The sequence below is a fragment of the Ranitomeya imitator genome, chromosome 2 (genome assembly GCF_032444005.1).
Source record: "Ranitomeya imitator isolate aRanImi1 chromosome 2, aRanImi1.pri, whole genome shotgun sequence".
Lineage (NCBI taxonomy): Eukaryota > Metazoa > Chordata > Amphibia > Anura > Dendrobatidae > Ranitomeya > Ranitomeya imitator.
Genome location: NC_091283.1, coordinates 212,479,748 through 212,500,773, shown reverse-complemented (window position 1 = coordinate 212,500,773; position 21,026 = coordinate 212,479,748). Strand labels below are relative to the sequence as shown.

The window sequence follows — 21,026 nt, the reverse complement described above, 5'->3', positions numbered from 1 at the left end:
TTTCTTCCCGTCCCCTCTTCTTCTAGTTTAACGCCCTCCTGATGAATGTAGCGAGTCTTCTGGCGAATGTGTGTTTCCCAGGTTTGTTGAGGTGTAGTCCGTCTCTGGCGAGGAGTCCATCATACCAGTAATTCACACCGTGGTCCAGGAATCCAAATCCTTGTTGTCTGCACCATCGTCTTAGCCAGTTGTTTGCATCAAGGATCCTGTTCCATCTCCTGGTGCCATGCCCGTCTACTGGAAGGATAGAAGAAAAAACTACCTGTGCATCCAGTTCCTTTACTTTCTTCCCCAACTCTTCAAAGTCCTTGCAGATTGTCGGTAGGTCCTTCCTTGCCGTGTCATTGGTGCCAACATGTATCAGAAGAAATGGGTGGACGTCCTTGGAGCTGAAGAGCTTTGGTATCCTATCGGTCACATCCTTGATCATCGCACCTGGAAGGCAGCATACTTCTCTTGCAGTTATGTCCGGTCTGCAGATGGCTGCTTCGGTGCCTCTCAGTAGTGAGTCTCCCACCACCACCACTCTTCGTTGCTTCTTGGCTGTACTTTTTGCTGTCACTTGTTGCTGTGTGCCCTTTTCTTTTTTGCTTGCTGGTATTGCTTCATTCTTAGGTGTGCCATCTTCATCCTCTACAAAGATTTGATATCGGTTCTTCAGTTGTGTGGTTGGTGATTTCTCCATGGTCTTCTTGCTTCTTTTGGTCACATGCTTCCACTCATCTGCTTTTGGAGGTTCTCTGACACTTTTTGCACCTTCTGTGACCAGTAGAGATGCTTTTGTTCTGTCTAGAAAGTCTTCATTCTCTTTGATGAGTTTCAAAGTTGCTATTCTTTCTTCCAGACCCCGCACCTTTTCTTCAAAAAGGGCCACTAGTCTACACTTCTGACAGGTGAAATTGGATTCTTCTTCTGGTCGATCTGTGAACATGTAGCACATGCTGCAGCTCACCATGTAGGTTGTCACATCTGCCATGTTGCTCCTAGATCCTGCTGACTTGCTGTGTGTTTTCCTTCTTGTGTAAGCTCTCTTGCAATAATGTCCTACAGGCAAAAATTTGCGCGCCGTAAGGCGCGCGGTTTGGTGATGCTTTCGAAGCAGCTGGTCCCGGCTGTACCCAACGATCTTCTAGCTTAGGGAGACTTCGCTTCTCCCAGAAGGCACCTGGAATATGCAAATTAGCCTCCTGAAGCTTGAATCCCTGGTTTGGTGATGCTTTCGAAGCAGCTGGTCCCGGCTGTACCCAACGATCTTCTAGCTTAGGGAGACTTCGCTTCTCCCAGAAGGCACCTGGAATATGCAAATTAGCCTCCTGAAGCTTGAATCCCTGGTTTGGTGATGCTTTCGAAGCAGCTGGTCCCGGCTGTACCCAACGATCTTCTAGCTTAGGGAGACTTCGCTTCTCCCAGAAGGCACCTGGAATATGCAAATTAGCCTCCTGAAGCTTGAATCCCTGGTTTGGTGATGCTTTCGAAGCAGCTGGTCCCGGCTGTACCCAACGATCTTCTAGCTTAGGGAGACTTCGCTTCTCCCAGAAGGCACCTGGAATATGCAAATTAGCCTCCTGAAGCTTGAATCCCTGGTTTGGTGATGCTTTCGAAGCAGCTGGTCCCGGCTGTACCCAACGATCTTCTAGCTTAGGGAGACTTCGCTTCTCCCAGAAGGCACCTGGAATATGCAAATTAGCCTCCTGAAGCTTGAATCCCTGGTTTGGTGATGCTTTCGAAGCAGCTGGTCCCGGCTGTACCCAACGATCTTCTAGCTTAGGGAGACTTCGCTTCTCCCAGAAGGCACCTGGAATATGCAAATTAGCCTCCTGAAGCTTGAATCCCTGGTTTGGTGATGCTTTCGAAGCAGCTGGTCCCGGCTGTACCCAACGATCTTCTAGCTTAGGGAGACTTCGCTTCTCCCAGAAGGCACCTGGAATATGCAAATTAGCCTCCTGAAGCTTGAATCCCTGGTTTGGTGATGCTTTCGAAGCAGCTGGTCCCGGCTGTACCCAACGATCTTCTAGCTTAGGGAGACTTCGCTTCTCCCAGAAGGCACCTGGAATATGCAAATTAGCCTCCTGAAGCTTGAATCCCTGGTTTGGTGATGCTTTCGAAGCAGCTGGTCCCGGCTGTACCCAACGATCTTCTAGCTTAGGGAGACTTCGCTTCTCCCAGAAGGCACCTGGAATATGCAAATTAGCCTCCTGAAGCTTGAATCCCTGGTTTGGTGATGCTTTCGAAGCAGCTGGTCCCGGCTGTACCCAACGATCTTCTAGCTTAGGGAGACTTCGCTTCTCCCAGAAGGCACCTGGAATATGCAAATTAGCCTCCTGAAGCTTGAATCCCTGGTTTGGTGATGCTTTCGAAGCAGCTGGTCCCGGCTGTACCCAACGATCTTCTAGCTTAGGGAGACTTCGCTTCTCCCAGAAGGCACCTGGAATATGCAAATTAGCCTCCTGAAGCTTGAATCCCTGGTTTGGTGATGCTTTCGAAGCAGCTGGTCCCGGCTGTACCCAACGATCTTCTAGCTTAGGGAGACTTCGCTTCTCCCAGAAGGCACCTGGAATATGCAAATTAGCCTCCTGAAGCTTGAATCCCTGGTTTGGTGATGCTTTCGAAGCAGCTGGTCCCGGCTGTACCCAACGATCTTCTAGCTTAGGGAGACTTCGCTTCTCCCAGAAGGCACCTGGAATATGCAAATTAGCCTCCTGAAGCTTGAATCCCTGGTTTGGTGATGCTTTCGAAGCAGCTGGTCCCGGCTGTACCCAACGATCTTCTAGCTTAGGGAGACTTCGCTTCTCCCAGAAGGCACCTGGAATATGCAAATTAGCCTCCTGAAGCTTGAATCCCTGGTTTGGTGATGCTTTCGAAGCAGCTGGTCCCGGCTGTACCCAACGATCTTCTAGCTTAGGGAGACTTCGCTTCTCCCAGAAGGCACCTGGAATATGCAAATTAGCCTCCTGAAGCTTGAATCCCTGGTTTGGTGATGCTTTCGAAGCAGCTGGTCCCGGCTGTACCCAACGATCTTCTAGCTTAGGGAGACTTCGCTTCTCCCAGAAGGCACCTGGAATATGCAAATTAGCCTCCTGAAGCTTGAATCCCTGTCTTTGAATCCCTTGAATCCCTGTCTTTGCTAAAATAACAGTAGGAGTGAGATTTAGTATTTGAAAGAAACAGACTGAAATCCCCTTATTGAATACACTCACTCAGCCGGAGCTGACATCAATATGCCAATCTCAATGTTCCCTTTTTGAGTGTGTTATACTGGGATATAGAATACATTTACCTGTCCAAAAGGTCAAATCAGGTACTAAAAAAACAGGTATAAATCAGCTGAGGTGGTATTATGGGACCCCCTGGGATGGCACAACACAATACCTATAGATATAACAGGAGCTCCAAATCACTTAATCTGGGGATACTCGGGTATCTTTTATTATGGTACCGTTAACCTGAGGGAACTCTCTAGTCAGGCATATAACTTGCATCGGCTGCAGCCAGTTCCAAGATCTTCGGCGCCGAAACAGCTATAGAAAAACAAAGCTCCTCGTCTTGTCGACCGATGCCGAGCCCACATGCCAGAGACTTACAGTTCTGTAGCCTCAGGATAAGGTACTGGAGAGCACTTCAACGGGGCTTGTCCAGGTCCCTGTCAACACGGAAGATACAGGATACCGTCTCTCCTCCAGCAGTCACTCACGAATTCTTCTGAGAGCAAACCGCCTGAATCTGCACAGGATGTTTTCTATTGCTTCTCAGCTCACCATAAAAAGGGACTCCATTGAGTTCCACATTCACTAAGCTCTCAAGAATGCTCTGCTTGTTCCACAGCAGAACCACAGGTTCCCAAAATGAAGGGGTTAACAACTTCACACACACCCGCTGGCAGCAAACAGTCTTTACAAAGTCCAGTCTCCATGCTTTTTCTCAGCTGCCTCACACACAGCTTCTATCTTCTAGCTTCACAACATTCCTAAACAGCAGACATTAGACCCCACCCCCTGCACACACACTTTTTCTGGCTTTTTGTTTTAGCTCAGACGTGCAGCAGCAGGGTCCTAATGCTCTCCTTATATTACACAGTTCATCCTCTTTCATGCCACCCTACTAGAGGTTGGCGTCCCGACATACCTCCCCACTCAAAGAGTCGTCTTGGGCCTAGCGCTGAGGTGGTTTTCCTGCCGTAGATCGACTAGTTCTCCTGAGACCCACTCCAACAGGCTCAGTCCCAGAGGGAGCGGGAGACTCTTCTGTGGGATCATCAGGGGGAACAAATGAGACCGATTCCTCCTGAGGTGTGGCGCCATGTGACACAACATCTGGTTCAAGTAACTAACTTGACTCCCTCCTCAGCAGGACATACCACATTCTCAACACTCTCTTCACAGGGGGACAGATTGATCACAGGGGCAAGTAAGCAGGGGTGGGAGTAGGCACATCATCAAATTCAAAAACACTAGGCATACCCATCCCTTGACATGTGCGCTGCCTGGAGCCCCATGTGCTGCCTGGGACCCTGTTCGCTGTCTCTGTCCCCCCGTGTGCTGCCTGGGACCTCGTTCGCTGTCTCTGTTCCCCCGTGTGTTGTCTGGGACCCCGTTCACTGTCTCTGTCCCCCCGTGTGCTGCCTGGGGCCCCATTTTCTGCCTGGGGCTCTATTATTGAGTATATCACTCAATGGTTCTCAAAAGACTGAAAAATCTAATCCAAAGCAGCTGGGGTATATTCTGAACCGGAGGGGTATAATCTGGCCTAGGCCACTTTAATCCCGGGTATATCATGGGCGAGGGGGGTAATCTGGCCTGTTACACTGGGTCTAAACAAGGAGGTCAATGTAAGTGACAATATCAGGAGACAGTGAGATAGTCATAAAAATGAGCCAATGTCGGGAACTAAACACCAAGAGATACAGGATACAGGGCTAAGTAAAACTGCAGACCAGCTTGAAGTTAGACTTTAGGGGTATAAATAGAAAGTGTCTCTCCCAAGGCTCACTGCAGGGAGCTGACTACAACTGACCACCCTGTAGTAAGATGTAGACATCCTGTCTGGGTGAACCACAAGTACCAGCCAGACTTATGTAAAATAGAACCATACCTGCAATCCCCAGGAGCTGTTGTTCAACACGACTACACCAGGCCGCATGTTGCTTGTATTATTGTGAGCAATTTTCATAGCCTAATGGTGCCTGCAGCATCTCCAGACTTGTCTCCCATTGAGTAAATCTGGGACATCATTAGTCGCCAATTGCAAAGGGAGCTGCCAGCAGTGAATCTTGATGATTTGCATGATCAAGTGCATTCAGCAGCAGAATTTTCATCAAACAACCATCAATAACCTCATTGATAGCAGCCAATACTGTAAGTGCAAGATTTCTAGTGCTCATACTCCATACTGAATAAATTGAAATGTATTTTCCATTTTTTTATCACTTGCAAAAAATTAGCACAGCTATCCATCCCGTGATTTCCATAAATCCACGACTTTTCTTTTTTGACGTTGCAATGCTGAGGAAAGTGTTATAAAATGCAGAGTGAATCCCTTTAGGCAACGTATCAAGCGTAGTCGAGTCAAGTTCTAGGGTCACTGAGATAATCAGGTCCTTCTAGTGGTTACTTGGGTCATGGTGACAAACGCAAGTTATTACAAAAAATATCTATTTAGTACAGTGACGGCAATATGGAATATCACTTTAATATGACCTTCAGACAAAAGAAAAAACTGATTTACTTAGCAGGCAGCCATACTGGCAGGTTGTGAGATCACAGACTGACCTCTAAATAGTCTGTGGATTCAATCTGCTGACATTTTGACATCGGGAAGTGGACTGGTCAGGACAACCAGGAGATGAACGTTTTTATACCGCCACAGTGATAAAATCTGAGCTCAGGCAGGGGAAACAATAAAGAATTATTACATGCTTGCAAGAATTAATATATGCATCACATTCCCTCTCCGTGTGTCTGTCAGCGTTGATAATTCTTTTTTTTTTCTTATCAAGTCTCGTGTTAAGAAACGTTACTGGAAGTGACAGAATCCAGCTGCTTACAGAATTTTCTTAATGTGAGCTGGTGTGGACATAAGTGCCCCTTATTCTGGGAGATATTTTGAATATTGATCACCATGGCAACCTAGATTTCACCCTTGATAAGAACGTTAGGTCTCTAAGCGCACAAATATAACTTTGCATGGTGATGACATGCTCCATTTACTTCATAAAAGTCAGTTGTGATTCAGTATATGAGCAGTATATATATATATATATATATATATATATATATATATATATATATATATATATATTCAGTGGGTATGGAAAGTATTCAGACCCCTTTAATTTTTTCACTCTTTGTTTCATTGCAGCCATTTCGTAAATTCAAAAAAGTTCATTATTTTTACCATTAATGTACACTCTGCACCCCATCTTGACTGAAGAAAAAACAAAAATGTAGAAATCAATAGCCTTCCCTTGTGCTGCAGTGGTGTAGTCCCTTACTGCATAAGCTTCAAATAAGGGCCTCACAGATGTGGTGTCTCTCTCTCTCTCTGTTTCCCCCGTAGTCGGATAGGACAAAACCCATATGACTGGTGGCTTGAGGCTGTTTATAGGAACTTTAGCATGCCCCAGCCTCTGAGGGGTGCCACCGTGCCTCCTGGGTGTAGGTGCGGACAGGTAACATGCAGTTAGCTGTCCTGCCGGTCTCTGAAGTAAGGCATAGAGGTCCTTACTACCTCGGTGTTCCGGCTACCGGTGTTCTGCGCCTCAGAAGAAGGCAGCCTGTTCGGGGCTGGTCCCCTTCTGGTATCCTCTCCTTTGCTTTGCCTTCCTTCATGCTCGCTGCAATACAATTCTGCCTTCAAAATGTCTTTTTCTGGGAGCTGCAGCTCTTAGGTCATTCACAGCTCCGTGGATCCTCTGTCCTCCTCAGAGGGATGTTTCGAAATTTCTAACTCTCCCTACAGACTACCAGTTATATATTTTAGGGATCAAAAGCTCCCCCTGGTGGCCTGGAGTATGAATGTGTTGCATGTTTGTGATACCTAGATAGAATTATCCTTCCTTGCCTCCGAATGTAGCATCACTCTTCCCTAGAGGAAAGCAATACCACTGTGACGACCAGGATCCTGGGGAGCCACACAGCAACAGAGACTTGAACATATTATTTGAGCACCCCCTAGATACTTGGATAACACATTATTAGAGCACGTTTGCTCATTACTACCAGCCTCATCTAACCTTTTGCCAGAGAACAGCAGCCATTAGTTCTTCCAATCAGCTGCCTAGCACTCTGAAAATGAATATGGTGGAGGCCCACAAAACAGGAGAATGTTATACGAAGATAACAAAGTGTTCTCGAGTTGCCCTTTCCTCAGTTTAAAATTTAATCAAGAAATTACAGTTAACAGGAACAGTGGAGGTCAACATAAGGTATGGAAGAACGAGCAAAATTTCAGTGTGAGCTATTCATAGGATTGATAGAGAGGCAAATCAGAACCCCCGCTTAACTGCTAAAGACCTTCAGAAAGATTTAGCAGACTTTGGATTTGTTGAATATTGTTCTACTGTTCAGAGACACCCGCACAAATATGACCATCATGGAAGAGTCATCAGAAGAAAACCTATCCTGCATCCTCACCATAAAATTCAGCACCAAAAGTATGCAAAAGAACATCTAAACAAGCTTGATGCATTTTGGAAATGTCCTGTGGACCGATGAGGTTAAAATAGAACTCTTTTGCTTCAATGATCAAAGATATATGTGAAGAAAAAAAGGGCACAGAATTTCAGAAAAATAACATCTCGCCAACCATTAAGCTTGGGGGTGGATCAATCATGCTTTGGGGTTTTGTTGCAGTCAGTGGCACAGAGAACACTTCACGGGTAGAGGGAAGAATGGACTCCATGAAATTTCAACAAATTCTTGCTGCAAATATAACGGATCTGTAAAAAAAGCTGAAGTTGAAAATAGGTTGGCTTCTATTTGGATAATGATTATGGATGAGCAAATGAGCTTGGTGATACTCAGATATCACTCGAGTGTCTAGGTGTTTGGATGTGCTCTGCACTTGGCAAGCATTAGCTGGTGCTCGAATTTGAAACTTGAATTCCTGCCCCACTTATTTGGCACCTGTTACACAGCCAATAAGCATGCAGAGATTACCTGTGAGTCACTGTAATGCCGTAGCCATCTTGGTAGTGGCATTACTGTGATTGGCTGGCTGTATGACATCATCAGGAGTTATGAAAAGACAGGCGCTGACAGACTCTGCACACTGACGCCATTGCACAGCTCATGAACAAGTCTTATTGGAGAGAGAGAGCGCTTGCCCAGTTGGATGAATCAGAGTATTTTAGAGTTGATTCTGGTGCTGATTGTGAGCCATCATACTAAAAGCCCTTGTAAGGGCTACATCTGTGCTTTGCTGTTTGTATCAGATACAGTCTGCATTTAACCAAGGGATAGACAGTTGCAGGAGCAGGGATAGTGGCAGAATACAGTGTCTAGGCAGGGCCTAGGGTTTGTAGTCCATTGCTAAATATATATCTGCTGCACATAACCACATTTTGGGGGGGCAGGAGGTGAAAAAATATATAACTATATTTTTATCCATAAAGTATATATAACACTCCATAAAAGCGTAAAAACAAATTCTGGATTCAATTGCTCACTCATAAAATATTTCATACTTTGTGGTTCATTTCTATGTTGTTTAACCCCTTAATGACCGCCGATGCGCCTTTTAACAGCGGCAGTTAAGGGGCCTTATTCCTCAGTGCCGCTTTTTAACGGCTGTGAAAAAATAAAGGTATAGAACCCCCCAGCGTTGAAAAATCTTCGGGTCTCAGCTACCATGGGTAGGTAAGACCCCGGAGAACATGATTTGAGTCGGCTTTTACCCCCAGTTTTGTGATCGCTGTTATTCACCGAATAACGACGATCGCAAAGAAAAAAAATTCTGATTCTCCATTCATTTCTCTCTCCTCTGATATTGTCTAGCATACCAGAGGAGAGCAAAATGGGGTCATAAGAGCCCCTCTGGTACCTCCGCCATCCCTGGACCCCCCTGCACTGTCCCCCAGCCTTCCGCGCCTTCTTCTTGGAAGAAAATGGCTGGTGCATAGTATCCGGCAATAATAGATTTGTCCTATTGGTTCATTTTGTTCACTGAGATAGACCCTATCACAGTGATCAAAATAAAAAAATAGTAAATCAAACCCCCCTTTATCACCCCATAGTTAGGTAAAAATAATAAAATAAAATTCTTTGCAGTAAGAGTTAGGGTTGGGGCTAGGGTTAGGGATTGGATTGGGGTTAGAGCTAGTGTAGGGTAAAGGCTAGGGTTAGGGTTGGGGCTAGGGTTAGGGTTGGGGATAGAGTTAGGATTAGGATTGGAATTGGAGTTAGGGTTGAGCTACGGTTAGGGTTGGGACTAGGGTTAGGGTTGGGACTACGGTTAGGGTTGGAGCTAGAGTTAGGGTTGGGGTTTCGGTTGTGTTGGAGTTAGGGTCATGTTGGGGTTAGAGTTGTGTTTGGGCTATGGTTGGGTTTACAGTTGTGTTGGGGTTAAGGTGGTGTTGGGGTTAGGGTGGTGTTGGAGTTAGGGCTATGGTTGTGGCTAGGGTTGTGATTAGGGTTAGGGGTGTGTTGGAGTTAGGGTTGGGGTTTGGGCTGTGTTAGGGTTGGAGGTAGAATTGGGTTTCCACTGTTTAGGTACATCAGGGGGTCTCCAAATGCAACATGGCCTTCGCCATTGATTCCAGGCAATTTTGCGTTCAAATAGTGCTCCCTCCCATCTGAGCCCTGCCATGTGCCCAAACAGAGGCTTTCCCCACATATGGTTTTTGGCGTACTCATAAGAAATTGCAAAACATATTTTGTGGTCCATTTTCTCCTGATACCCTTTTAAAAATAAAAAAGATTGGGTCTAAAGTAATTTTTTTGTGAAAAAATATAAATTTAAATTTTTTCCTTCCATATTGCTTTAGTTCTTGTGAAGCACCTGTGGTTTTGAGCACCTTGAGGGGTGCAGTTCTTAGAATGATGTCACTTTTGGGTATTTTCTGTGATATTGATCCCCCAAACTCACTTCAAATGTAAGGTGGTCCCTAAAAAAATGGTTTTGTAATTTTTGTTGGAAAAATCAGAAATCGCTGGTCAACTTTTAACCCTTACAACGTTCTAACAAAAAAAAATTATGTTTCCAAAATTGTGCTGATGTAAGGTTGACACGTGGGAAATGTTAATAGTTAAAATATTAACTATTTTGTGTGACATGACCCTCTGATTTAAGGGCACAAAAATTAAAAGTTTGAAAATTGCAAAATTTTCAACATTTTTGCTAAATTTCAGTTTTTTTTCTTGAATAAATACAAGTCATATCGAAGAAATTTTACCACTAACATGAAGTACAATATGTCACGAAAAAACATTCTCAGAATCAGTAGAATCCATTGAAGCGTTCCAGTGGTATAACCTCATAAATTGACAGTGGTCAGAATTGTAAAAATTGGCTTGGTCATTAAGTTCAAAATTGTCTCGGTCACTAAGGGGTTAACACTCAAAAAAAGCTTTGCAACATGTTTCTGGAATCAATTACTCATCCATACAGCATTATGTGCTCTGTGGTACATTTCGGTGGTGTGCAACCAGTGTTGGACTGTGGTGCCAAGGGCCTACCAGTAACATTGACTTTGGGGGGCCCACTTTTCACCTGCATGCAAATATTACACTACCCTTATTCACAAACTTACCTACATCTCTATATAATAATAAACTAGGTAGTTTGGTTACTGAATGACGAGATGCTGTTTTTTCTGTACAGAGTGAATCAAGTGAATTATGCCATGTACTGCCCATACAGTGGTGTTCGGGGCCCAGTTCTGAACAGGGGCTCCAGGGGGATTGCCCTGTTACCCAATGGGCCAGTCTGAGCCTTTATGTAACACTCTAAAAAAGTGATGAAAAATTTTCTTGTTTCAATTACTCATCCATAAAGCATTACATGCTTTATGGTACATTTCTGTGTTATATAACACTACAAAAAAAGCAGTGAAAAAAAAATTATTGGATTCAATTGCTTATCCATACAGTATTATGTGCTCATAGGTACATTTCCAAAAATAAGCTGAAAAATGTATATGGATTCAATTAGTCATCTATAGAGTACTAGGTGCATTTTGTTACAATTTGATGGTATATAACACTCCAAAAAAGCGTTGATATTTTTTTCTGGATTAAATTAGTTATCCACAGAGTATTAGGTGCTTTTTGTAACATTAGGGTTTTGTATAACTCTTCAAGAAAGAGTTGAAAAATTGTCTGGATTCAGTTAGTCATCCATAGAGTATTACCGCATATACTTGAGTATTAGCCGAGATTTTCAGCCCAAACTTTTGGGCTGAAAGTGCCCCTCTCGGCTTATACTCGAGTCAAGGTGGGTGGCAGGGTCGGCGGGTGAGGGGGTGAGGGCGCTGAGGCATCCTTACCTGCTTCCAGCGATCCTGACGCTCCCCCTGCCGTCCCACGGTCTTCGGTGCTGCAACTCTTCCACTGTTCAGCGGTCACGTGGGACCGCTCATTAGAGAAATGAATAAGCGGCTCCACCTCCCATAGGGGTGGAGCCGCCTATTCATTTCTCTAATCAGCGGTGCCGGTGACCGCTGATAGAGGAAGAAGCTGCGGCACCGAAGACAGCTGTCTGGGAGAAGGAACCGGACGCCGGGAGCAGGTAAGTATCGCATATTTACCTGTCCCCGTTCCAGCCGCCGGGCGCCGCTCCATCTTCCCGGCATCTCTCTGCTCTGACTGTGCAGGTCAGAGGGCGCGATGACGCATATAGTGTGCGCGGCGCCCTCTGCCTGATCAGTCAGAGCGGAGAGACCCCGGGACCGGACGCTGGGAGCTGCAAGCAAGAGGTGAGTATGGCGTTTTTTTTTTTATTGCAGCAGCAGCAGCAATGGCACAGATATATGTGGAGCATCTATGGGGAAATATGAATGGTGCAGAGCACTATATGGCACAGCTATGGGGCAATAATGAACGGTGCAAAGCACTATATGGCACAGCTATGGGGAAATATGAACGGTGCAGAGCACTATATGGCACAGCTATGAGGAAATATGAACGGTGCAGAGCACTATATGGCAGAGCTATGGGGCAATATGAACGGTGCAGAGCACTATGTGGCACAGTTATGGGGCAATATGAACGGTGCAGAGCACTATATGGCACAGCTATGGGGCAATATGAACGGCGCAGAGCACTATATGGCACAGCTATGGGGATATATGAACGGTGCAGAGCACTATATGGCACAGCTATGGGGAAATATGAACGGTGCAGAGCACTATATGGCACAGCTATGGGGAAATATGAACGGTGCAGAGCACTATATAGTACAGCTATGGGGAAATATGAACGGTGCAGAGCACTATATGGCACAGCTATGGGTCAATAATGAACGGTGCAGAGCACTATATGGCACAGCTATGGGGCAATAATGAACGATGCACAGCACTATATGGCACAGCTATGGGGCAAGAATGATCTATTTTTATTTTTGAAATTCACCGGTAAATGCTGCATTTCCACCCTAGGCTTATACTCGAGTCAATAAGTTTTCCCAGTTTTTTGTGGCAAAATTAGGGGGGTCGGCTTATACTCGGGTCGGCTTATACTCGAGTATATACGGTAAATGCTTTCTGTTACATTTTGGTCGTATTTAACACTCCAAATATGCGTTGAAAAATTTGTCTAGATTCAATAAGTCATCCATAGACTATTAAGTGCTTTCTGTTAACATTTCAGTTTTATATAACACTCTAAAAAAGCATTGAAAAATGTGTCTGGATTCAATTACTCATCCATACTGTATTAGGTGTTTTTTGTTACATTTCAGTAGTTTAAAACAGTCCAAAAAAGCATTCAAATGTTTTTCTGGATTCAATTAGTCATCTAAATAGTATTAGCTGCTTCCATTTCCATTTCAGTGGTATAAAACACTCCAAAAAAGTGTTGATTTTTTTTTCTGGATTCAATTACGCATCCATACAGTGTTACATGCTTTGTGTTAAATTTCGCTAGTATATAACACTCCAAAAAATAGTTCCAAAATTTTTTATTGATTCAATTATTCATCCATACAGTTTATCATGGTTCTTATTAGATGACAGTGGTATATAAAACTCCAAAAACGTTTCAAAATTTTTTTATGCATTCAATTTTTCATCCATATAGTTTAACCCAGTTATTGTTACATTTCTGTGGTATATAAAACAAAAAAACTTCCAAAATGTTGTAGTAATGTAATTATTCATCTGTATAGTTTAACATGGTTATTATTTCATTACGGTGGTATATAAAACTAAAAATGAAATCCCACATTTTTTTCTGTATTCACTTAGTCAACCATAAAGTTTAACATGGTTCTTGTTAGATTACGGTGGTATATAAAACTCCAAAAAATCCTTCCAAAAAGGAAGAATCAATTTTGGATTCAATTAGTCATCCATACAGTTTATTGTGGTTTGTATAAAATTTGTTTGTGGGTTCACATTTTAAAAACTGCTTGGTCCGGTAACGTTTACATAATATGTTTATTCAAAAAATTAACTCTTGTCATATATATTGTTGATCCTACTTTGTGTGAAACTTCTTTGGCTTGAAGTAAAAACCAAAATTGGCCTGCTACAGGTGAACAAATTTGACCTCTCTGTTCTCAGTCCCAAGCCGCTAATATTTCTCCTAGTGTAGCATCCCTGCCTTGTACCAGCATGTATCCAGGAACATCACCCATGTCCTTACCAAAGTGGATACTGGGATTGTCCACTTAAAGTCCAACATGTGGGCAAGCGGTTGTGGCCAGAGACACTACATTTCACTGACGGTAAACTGGGTGGACATTGTGGAGACCGAATCCCACCCTGGCACGGCACATGTGCTATCGAAACCGATGATTGATGGCCCCTTTTCTATCAGAGTTTCCTCCACCTCCTATTCCAGTTTCTGCACCCCATCTTGCTCTTCCTCATCCTCCATCTCCGACGTGCTATCTCAGAGCACACATCAGCTGGAAGCTCTGCAGCACTGCCTTAGCAAAGTGGCAACAGGCTCTGCTGAAGCTAATTTGTCTAGAAGACAAACTGCTTTCACTTCACAGTTATTGAAAGGAATAACAGAACAGACAGATCTGTGGCTCTCGCAGCCAACCCTCCAACCAGACATGGCCATGCGTGATAATGACCGTAACTAGTTGGTGGCTGTGATGCTTGGAAAGCTCACACACGTACCATGCATGGCCAACGTGCTCAATTTGGTAGTTCATCGGTTTCTAAAAACCTACCCATATTTGAACTTCTGGTCAAGGTTCGCTGCATCAGCGGCCATTTTCGCAAGTCAGCTACAGCTGCCACCACTCTGGCAGTGCTGCAGCAGCACATGCTAGTGCCAGCTCACCGACTGGTGAGCGACTGTCACCACATGCTGAAACTCCACACTGTACATACTGGCAATGCTTTGTGAGCAAATAACAAAAAACTGAGTGCCACTTCCAAATCAGAAAACTGGTGTGTACAGGTGCGAACTAGGAGTAGCCATCTCTATATATAACAAACAAATAAAGATGCACTCTGTAGCATGTACAGTTGTGCTCAAAAGTTTACATATCCCGGCAGAATTTTTGCTTTCTTTTCCTTTTTTCAGAGAATATGAATGATAACACCAAATCTTTTTCTCCACTCATGGTTAGTGGTTGGGTGAAACCATTTATTGTCAAACTATTGTGTTTTCTCTTTTTAAATCATAATGACAACCCAAAACATCCAAATGACCCTGATCAAAAGTTCACATATCCCATTACTTAATACCGTGTATTGCCCCCTCTAGCATCACTGACAGCTTGAAGTCTTTTGTGGTACTTGTGAATTTGGATTTTCCAAATTTTTGCCAGATTTCTATTTTTCCCAAATAAACGCAAGTTATATAGTAGAAATATTACTATCACGAAGTATAATATGTCATGAAAAAACTGTTTCCAAATTAGAGGGATCCGCTGAAGCGTTCCACAGTTATAACCTCATAAAGTGACACTGGTCAGAATTGTAAAATTTGCCTGGTCATGAAGATGAGCACAGGCTTGGGGGTGAAGGGGTTGACCCTGTCTTCTATATTATTAATAAATAAGGTGAATAATAGCAGACCCCACACTGAAGCTTGGGGTATACTGAACGTGATCGCTATGGGTCTTCCTGACTGTTGTAGGTCTGACCTCTGACACCTCCAACAATCGTGAGAAGAGAGCTCTGAAGAACCCTGTCTAAATGGAGCCGAGGTGGAGCATGTGTTCATTTATTTTCAATGGGACCTCCTGAGATACTTGAGTTCGGCCTTTTCCGGCAGTCCCATTGAGAATGAATGCAGCGATGATGCTCATGCTCGACCTCTGCTTCATTCAGACCGGATTCTTTAGAGAGCCATTTTTGGGATCGGTGGCCATTCTCAGGATCCAGTGATCAGGAAAGGCCCACTAACCAGTGGTAGAAACCTTTTTAATATCTGGTGTGAAGTGGGCTGCTCGTTCCTCCAGGGTTTAGCCCTGTCCTGCCGCAGTAGGAAGCTAGATTTATCTATATATATAATCTTCTAATCGTCTAAGGGGCACTTCCGTCTGTCTGTCACGGAACTCTCACGTCGCTGAATCAGCGACAGGCACAGTCCAGCCGCGAATTCGCCCCTTCCTACTCTCTGTCAGTGCCCCCTCCAGTCAGCGCTCTCACAGGGTTAATGGCAGCGTTAACGGACCGCATTATGCCGCTGTGTAACGCAATCCGTTACCACTGCTATTAACCCTGTGTGACCAACTTTTTATTATTGATGCTGCCTATGCAGCATCAATAGTAAAAAGATCTAATGTTAAAAATAATTAAAAAAATTAAAAATCATTATATTCTCACCTTCCGTCACCTTTCCCGCTCCTCGCGACGCTCCAGTCCATGCATTGCGGTCTCGCGAGATGATGACGTAGCAGTCTCGCGAGACCGCTACTTCATCATCTAGCGATACCACAATGCATGGACCGGAGCGTCGCGAGTAGCATCGCTAAATGCCTCGCCTGGATCCAGGGGCCGACGGAAGGTGAGTATATAACTATTTTTTATTTTAATTATTTTTTTTAACAGGGATATGGTGCCCACATTGTTATATACTACATGGTCTGTGTTATATACTATGTGGGCTGTGTTATATATTACGTATCTGTGCTATATACTACGTGGCTGTGGTATATATTACGTGGCTGGGCAATATACTACATCGCTGTGCTCTATACTCCGTGGCCTGTGTTATATACTGCATGGGCTGTGTTATATACTACATCTCTGTGCTACATACTACGTGTCTGTGCTATATACTACGTGGCTGTGCAATATTTTACGTGGTTGTGCAATATATTACGTGGCTGGGCAATATACTGCGTGTCTGTGCTATATACTATGGGAACTGTGCTATATACTACGTGGCTGGGCAATATACTATGTGGGCTGTGTTATATACTATGTGGGCTGTGTTATATACTATGTGGGCTGTGTTATATACTATGTGGGCTGTGTTATATACTATGTGGGCTGGGTTATATGCTACTTGGCTGTGCTATATTTCTCTGCTGTATCTGTGCATCATGAATCGTGGTATGTGTTAAAGAGGGGGGCCCACTGAGACTCTTTCGCCCGGGGCCCTCAAAAACCTGGAGCAGGCCCTGGCTTCACTGATTGTTCGCGGCCAGGCGTGACCAATCAGCGACAGGCGCAGTCCGCCCGCGAATTGGCCCTGAATTTGAACCACGCTTCGCTAATTAGTCGCGGCCGGCCGAATCTTGTGTATAAATTGCATTATTCTGAAAACTTCATAAATAAACTACACACATATTCTAGAATACCCTGTGACAATTCTACAAGAGAAAACAATTAGTGGACCCTCTGGACCACGACGACGATCCCCTCACAGACGAGCTGCCAGGTGGACCGCCCCCTATACAGGGAGAGTTAGGGGCAGGCCCTGAAGGACTATCGCTACGGAAGCTGGAGGACCAAGACAGACAAAGAGACAAAAGGGAGACGAGAAACCAGAGGAAACGGAAGAGACACCAGACTAGCGAGAGAGGCTGAAACACAGAACCGCAGAGATACAGGGACTGCAGAAATACCGGATGGCTGAGACACGGAGCTGCAAGGATACTGAGATTGCAGAGACAAGGAAGGACTGAGAGACTGGACTGTAGAGGTACCGGGACTGCAGGATCACGAGGAGACACAGGATCTGGCGCTGGAAGAAACGAAGGATGAAGCAGGGTTAGGCAAAGGAGAACACGGGACAAGCGTGCGGCCAAGAGCATTCGAAGAAACAAGTGATCACCAGGCAAGGAAGAGTGGACGGCAACAGATTAATATACCTGCACAGCGCAGCACTTCCGGGTGACAGTCCTCCAGGGTGAAAGAGAGGAAGAAGAAAGACGCCGGCCGGTAAGTTTAGTAGTGCGCACGCGCTGAGCTGAACCTGGCATGCGCGTGCGCCCGATCGACAGCAGAGGGCGGCAGCGAGCACTGAGAGGAAGACGCAGCAGTGGAGGACACGCATCGGGACATCGAGGACAGGTAAGTATGACAGGGCGCAGAGTGCGGCAGCGACAGCGACGTGACATACCCGATGCGTTAGAATCGGGCCACCATCTAGTACTACATAATTTCCTTTCTAGTTTTAGCGTCCTGTCTCCATCCCTTCTTGTGCTAAACAAAGGGACAGAATGGTGTATCCATATAGCAGACATTCTGTTCTCTACAGTTGGTCTGAACACTAATGGGGGAAATATATCAACACGTATTCCAGCAATGTGTCACTTACTGGGCTGCTTGCTGTAGTTTTGATAAAATAACAGGTTTATCAGCAGGAGATTATCACTAGAGGACTAATAAACCTGCTCCTTGTAGTCCAACCACGCCCCCACCACTGATTGGCAGCTTCCTGCCTATGCAAAGTGTACACAGAAAGCTGCCAATCAGCGGTGTGGGCGGGGTTATACAGGGCTCAGCATTTAGAGAACTGCTAGATCAACAGCAGAGAAAACTGTGTAAGCTACAGTAAGCAGCCCAATATGTGATACATCGCCGGAATCAGGGTCTCTGCCCCTGCGATATGCTGCACTCAGATGGGGAAACAAAATAATTATTGCGTTTTACTACAGTGGTGCTTTTTTTTGGGATTACATATAACGTATTGGTCTTGGTAAATTCCTCCTTTGTTTAAATAGAAAATCTGCTAATTAATAGAATTTTTATTCCCCCCACTGTCAGATTTTAATATAACGATAATTTTTTCACCTATATTGCACAATATTGGGGTAACATGTAAAAAATTACAAAGGCCAGGGTGATAAAGACCAATAAAAAAGGGTTGGGGAATGTCAGATGGAGCAACAGAGTTCTAGAAGAGAGAAGAGGCACAAAGGAAGTCTTTATAACTGTCCGTGCATTCTATGATCATGGTAGACTGTAATTTATGAGGATCTAGTTTGTTCCCCTGTCCGACCAGCAGATGGCAGCAGAGTACATGGAGAGAAGGCAGGCTTTCACCCTATGACCTTAGTGCTGTGTGTCACAGTGGTAGTATGACCCATGGTAATCCTGCAGCAGTGTTATGTTCAGCCTTTTTATTATCTGATATTTCATATATTACAATTTTAATTAAAGGAAATTAGTAATTATTTTGTAAGAAGACACACAATTAAGAAGATAATACACAACTTGATGCCGGGTGCCCTGATTGGGTTTGTCCTGGCATAATACATTTGTGTATATGAGTGGTTATTTATTGTGCATGCTTCATGTGCCCATTATCTTCTTTATTCTGTGTTCACCTTTTGTAGAAACCACCGAATTGGGCAGCAAAAAAGAGCTGAAGTCCATGCCGTTCATCACCTACCTCTCCGGGCTGCTGACCGCACAGATGTTGTCCGACGACCAACTTATCATGGGAGTGGAAATCCACTGCGAAGAGAAGGGACGTTGTCCATCCAGCTGCCATTTGTGCCGGAGAGCCGGCAAGGAACAAATCAGCCCCATCCCTGTGCTGCTGGAAATTAACCGAATCACTCCCCTATACAGCCTCATCCAGGACAACGCTACACGAGAGGTGAGTGTCTCCACCTTCAACATTTAAGCTGCTGATCTTATTAAATATGTGTAAAAAATGGAATCTGTCAACCTCATCTCAGAGCAGCATAATGTAGAGGAAGAGACCCTGATTCCAGTGATATATCACTTACTTTACTGCTTGTTGTCATTTTTATAAAATCACTCTTTTCTCTGCTGCACATCTACCAGATCACTGATTGGCAGCTTTCTGTGTACACTGTGAGTAGGCAGAAAGCAGCCAATCAGTGGTGAGGGTGTGGTTGGACTAACTGGTAGAAGCTTTACTAGTTCCCTAATGATAATCTCCTGCTGATAAAACTGTGACTTTATCAAAACTACAGCAAGCGGCCCAGTAAGTGAAAGATTGTTGGAATCAGGGTCTCTGCCTCTACATCATGATGCTCTCTGAAGGGGTAGGAAAATTCTGGTGAAAAGATTCACTTCAAGCACACAAAAACAGTGGAGAAGGTGAGTCGTTTTATTTTCTATGCGGCCTTGAAATGATTAAGCAGAGATTGTCCATTAGTGGACAACCCCTTTAAGGCTGGGACACACAGCACCAGATTGCGCAGCAAAAAATTACACTGTTCCGTTGCAATATAATAGAAGAAAATGGGCTCACATTGTGACTTGCATACACCGTGACAAGCAAGATTACGACAAGGGGGTGTGGTTTAACACAAAGGGGACGTGGCTAACTGTGCACCAGAATTGTACTGAAATTGTGACCCACATTTCTGTCAGAAAGTAATCAAATTATTAGGTCTAAGACTAGACGATCCAAAAATATGCCGGATTTATCAAACAGCTTGGTTCACTATGTTACATCTGCCACATTTTAAAGGGAACTTGTCACCTGATTCAGGCTGCCCAAAACACGGGAAAGATAAATCAGAGATCAGCTGCTCGATTGCAAACAGATATGTTTCTCTCAGAAACATTCCGGCATGTCAGGGAAAATAAACAAAAATCTGTCCGGGGACCATATAGGAGACTTAACTTGTCCGCTTTTATCAGAGACCTGTCAATCACCTAGTGATGCGCCTAGTAAGAGACCTGTCAATCACCTGGTGCAGCTCCTAGTAAGAGACCTGTCAATCACCTGGTGCAGCTCCTAGTAAGAGACCTGTCAACCACCTAGTGCAGCTCCTAGCAAGATACCTGTCAATCACTGAGCGCAGCTCCTAGTAAGAGACCTGTCAATCACCTAGTGATGCGCCTAGTAAGAGACCTGTCAATCACCTGGTGCAGCTCCTAGTAAGAGACCTGTCAATTACTAAGAGCCTCTCCTAGTAAGCGACCTGTCAATCACTGAGAGCAGCTCCTAGTAAGAGACCTGTCAATCACTGAGAGCAGCTCCTAGTAAGAGACCTGTCAATCACTGAGAGCAGCTCCTAGTAAGAGACCTGTCAATCACCTAGTGCAGCTCCTAGTAAGCGACCTGTCAATCACTGAGAGCAGCTCCTAGTAAGAGACCTGTCAATCACCTAGTGCAGCTCCTAGTAAGAGACCTGTCAATCACCTAGTGCAGCTCCTAGTAAGAGACCTGTCAATCACCTAGTGCAGCTCCTAGTAAGAGACCTGTCAATCACCTAGTGCAGCTCCTAGTAAGAGACCTGTCAATCACTAAGAGCAGCTCCTAGTAAGAGACCTGTCAATCACAAAGAGCAGCTCCTAGTAAGAGACCTGTCAATCACTAAGAGCAGCTCCTAGTAAGAGACATGTCAATCACAAAGAGCAGCTCCTAGTAAGAGACCTGTCAATCACAAAGAGCAGCTCCTAGGAAGAGACCTGTCAATCATTGAGAGCAGCTCCTAGTAAGTGACCTGTCAATCACAAAGAGCAGCTCCTA

General features: G+C 44.6%; 1 protein-coding gene across 1 annotated transcript in view; it reads left to right on the top strand.

The window, feature by feature from the left end:
• ASTN2 (astrotactin 2) overlaps window positions 1–21,026 on the top strand; it is a 1,089,443-nt gene that overhangs the window by 841,577 nt on the left and 226,840 nt on the right. Inside the window, exon 16 of the mRNA XM_069748558.1 lies at window positions 18,907–19,172. Within this exon, the coding sequence (XP_069604659.1) occupies window positions 18,907–19,172 (266 nt within the window). The remainder of the gene's footprint in view (window positions 1–18,906; window positions 19,173–21,026) is intronic.